Source organism: Humulus lupulus, chromosome 3 (assembly GCF_963169125.1).
Source record: "Humulus lupulus chromosome 3, drHumLupu1.1, whole genome shotgun sequence".
Lineage (NCBI taxonomy): Eukaryota > Viridiplantae > Streptophyta > Magnoliopsida > Rosales > Cannabaceae > Humulus > Humulus lupulus.
The window spans coordinates 91229427-91232466 of record NC_084795.1 but is presented as its reverse complement, the minus strand read 5'-3'; the positions used below and the strand labels follow the sequence as shown (position 1 = coordinate 91232466).

Sequence of the window (3040 nt, the reverse complement as noted above, 5' to 3'; positions counted from 1 at the left end):
ATATATATATATATTTATGTTTTCTTTCAAATCTGTAATGGTATAAAAAATAACTGAAAAATAATTAAATAAAAAAATGTTCTCCTTGCATTTATGATTTAAAAATATTTATTTCTTTACATATATGTATTTATAGGAAGATGGTGATGCATTTGAGGTGAACTAAGGTGCCAATCATCGATGCCAGCAAGTAAGTCTCTCTCTTGAGTTTGTACTGTTTTATAATCAAGTGAGTCTCTCTCTTGCATTATCTTTGAACAAAAAATGAATTTATTCAATAAACTACAAGTTTATGTCTTTTTATTAAAGAAAATTTAACTTAGGCTTTTCTTGATTTTGAAATGCATATGGATTTGAAGGTTCATAAATAGTGCCATCAAATATTTTTGACTTTTTCATAAATTATAAATTTAAATGCATAAAAACTTAATCGTTTATAATGAACTCGTTCTCAAATTTAGATTTCAGGAGTTAATAATGTAACATACACTTCATATAATATCTTAATGTGTATATAGACATGCGCCAGCCCTTATCTGGAAAATATATCCAATTCGTATGATTTTTTATAAGGTAAATTTTTTATATTAATAATGCTAGTTGTGTTGGTTTATTAAAATTGATATCTATGACCCTTGTTTGAGTTTTGAAACTTATTCTCACGATTTGAATGTTTCAGCTATGGACTTGGAACATGAAAATGGAAGCATTACAAATGTAGAGCAAATTGATAATGGAAGCGGAAGCATTTGTCTTTTTGAAATTTCATCAGATTCAGTTGCTGAGAGCCAAAGGGCTGAGCAATCACAACCACTACTTGAGACATCCGATGACACTACAAGCATTAGTCCCCTAGATACTCAATTAGATTTTATACTAGATGTAAGTGGAAGTAATAAGAAATTATTAGGGGAACATGATGAGAGTGATAGAAATGAGTACTTAACACCGCACATAATGTCTTCATCAACACCATCATCGTCATCGTCATCGTCCTCGTCATCGTCATCCTCACCATCACCGTCATCCTCACCATCACCATCACCATCGTCATCATCATCAAACTTGGCAATAGATCTTTTACCGGTAGACACAAATGAATGTAGCAAGTCTGACGAACAAGATGTTGGTAGTGAATCAATACAAGAAGATGATGAAGTCAGCATTTCCAGTGGTGGCTCTTCAAAATCTGAGATACAAGGCATGAGCCCTAGGGTTCTTGTACTGATGACACCTCAATCTTCTTCTGATGATGTTATGATTCATGAATCAAATGTTCATGGCATGTCATCACCCCCAATACAAACAATGGAACGGTTTGGTGTATATGATCCTAAAAGGATTCCATCTTCTGTGTTTGAAATAAGTAAATCCACAACGCCAATGGAATGGAGTGTGGCATCCAATGAGTCGCTGTTTAGCATTCATGTGGGCAATTCTAGTTTCTCCAGAGATAATTTGTTTGCTTATAATGATAGTGTTGCCAAATCTGGAGAACTTACCAAATCAGGTGATGAATTAGTGATGTTCAGCCCTTGTGTTTCAGTTCCAACTCTCGAACTTAATAGAAAATGTTTTGAAGTGAAGAATGAGTTTGCAGGATCAGTTGGTGATGGTGCAATGAAAGAAAAAACCGTCAAGGACACTGTAAAGCCGCCGCCAACAACAGACGATGCAAGCACGACAAAGGCACCAACAGCTCCCTTTGCAGTATCCTCTAATTCCTCTAGCCATTCTCACCATTCTGACGGGAGTGCGGCAAGCGTGCGCTCATTTGCCTTCCCAGTGTAAGTCTTCTACATTTCCTCTTCTTGATGATGTTCACATGGATATTATGTATGCCCTGCTATTTTCACTACTAGTGTAACTAGATATGCAATAAAGAATCGTGAATTTCTTTTCCAACTACTATGTTACTTTGATCTTTTGAAAATGTGTTTGTAGTTATAGGATTATGTTGCATCATATTATATATACATGCATATGCTCATCAAAGGATGAAAGCTCGTCTTGTTTGTTTGTCCACATGAATCCATGAATGAATGTAGATGGATACATTGTATAATTCATGCTTAGTGAATGAAAGATCTCTATGTTTGTTGTCTACTACACATGAATACATAAATGAATATAGATAGATAGATAGACAGCTAGATAGATAGATAGATAGAAGATAGAAAGGTTCCCTAAAATCCAAAACTTTAGCTATAAGGAATATACCATTTGTGTGTTGCAGAAAGAAAAACAAGAAGTGTGCATGGAGATCGTGCTACTTTTCTAATTGTAGTTGGGTGTTCTGCTACTTTAGATGGCCAAGGTGCCAATTTTCATGGCAAAGCTGCTACTGTTCGAATTGTAGTTGGGCGTTCTGCTATGGTTGGAACTGTAGCAAAATAAGAATGTGTTGTCATTCTACTTCCATGTACGCATCTTTCTCTGCCATCTATATATATATATATATATACATATATTTAGACTCTGCTAAACATAATATAGAAAATCCTCTTTCCATGTCCAATTCAATATTGTGTGATTACCATTTCTTTACTTGAGAATGTGGTTTTCCCCTTTCACCTTGGTTTTGCAATGCCTTAAATGTTTGTGAAAATGCTATGCAATTATTTCATTACTCATTTCACAGGTAGTAATGACTTTAACATAGTAATTTTGAATTCATACAGTTTACCAGGAAGCATGAAAAGTGAATCTACGAGGCCAGAGACTGGGCAGCTGCATCCTGCCCAGGATGCGTTGGTGGCTCTACACACTTCGAATTCAGCTTTCAAACGTTGGTGTCCTTGCTTCTCTTGGTGCTCGCCAACTTGGTGTTGTTCTTGGCATCCTTATTGTTGTAGAACTTGTTGTGGATCATAGAGTGAATTTTGGAAAATCTCTTCAGCTCCACATCATCATTTATATCCATAACCATAACCATAGCATAACATTACTCCCAATACTTTAATTCCTTTTAGATTCTTGACTTACCTATGAGAAAAAATGTTTAGATTATAATTTTTCATTACACATTTTATAATTTTAT

At 34.8% G+C, this 3040-nt stretch overlaps 1 protein-coding gene across 1 annotated transcript; it reads left to right on the top strand.

The window, feature by feature from the left end:
- The first annotated feature begins 681 nt into the window (after window positions 1-681).
- LOC133824668 (flocculation protein FLO11-like) lies at window positions 682-1911 on the top strand. Its single transcript, XM_062257630.1, has one exon. It carries the CDS (start codon window positions 682-684, stop codon window positions 1789-1791), a length of 1110 nt encoding a protein of 369 aa, XP_062113614.1. The 3' UTR covers window positions 1792-1911.
- The last annotated feature ends 1129 nt before the right edge of the window (window positions 1912-3040 follow it).

Excerpts from the sequence above, each read along its gene's own strand:
- LOC133824668 (XM_062257630.1), top strand. The coding sequence starts at position 682 with ATGGACTTGGAACATGAAAATGGAAGCATTACAAATGTAGAGCAAATT.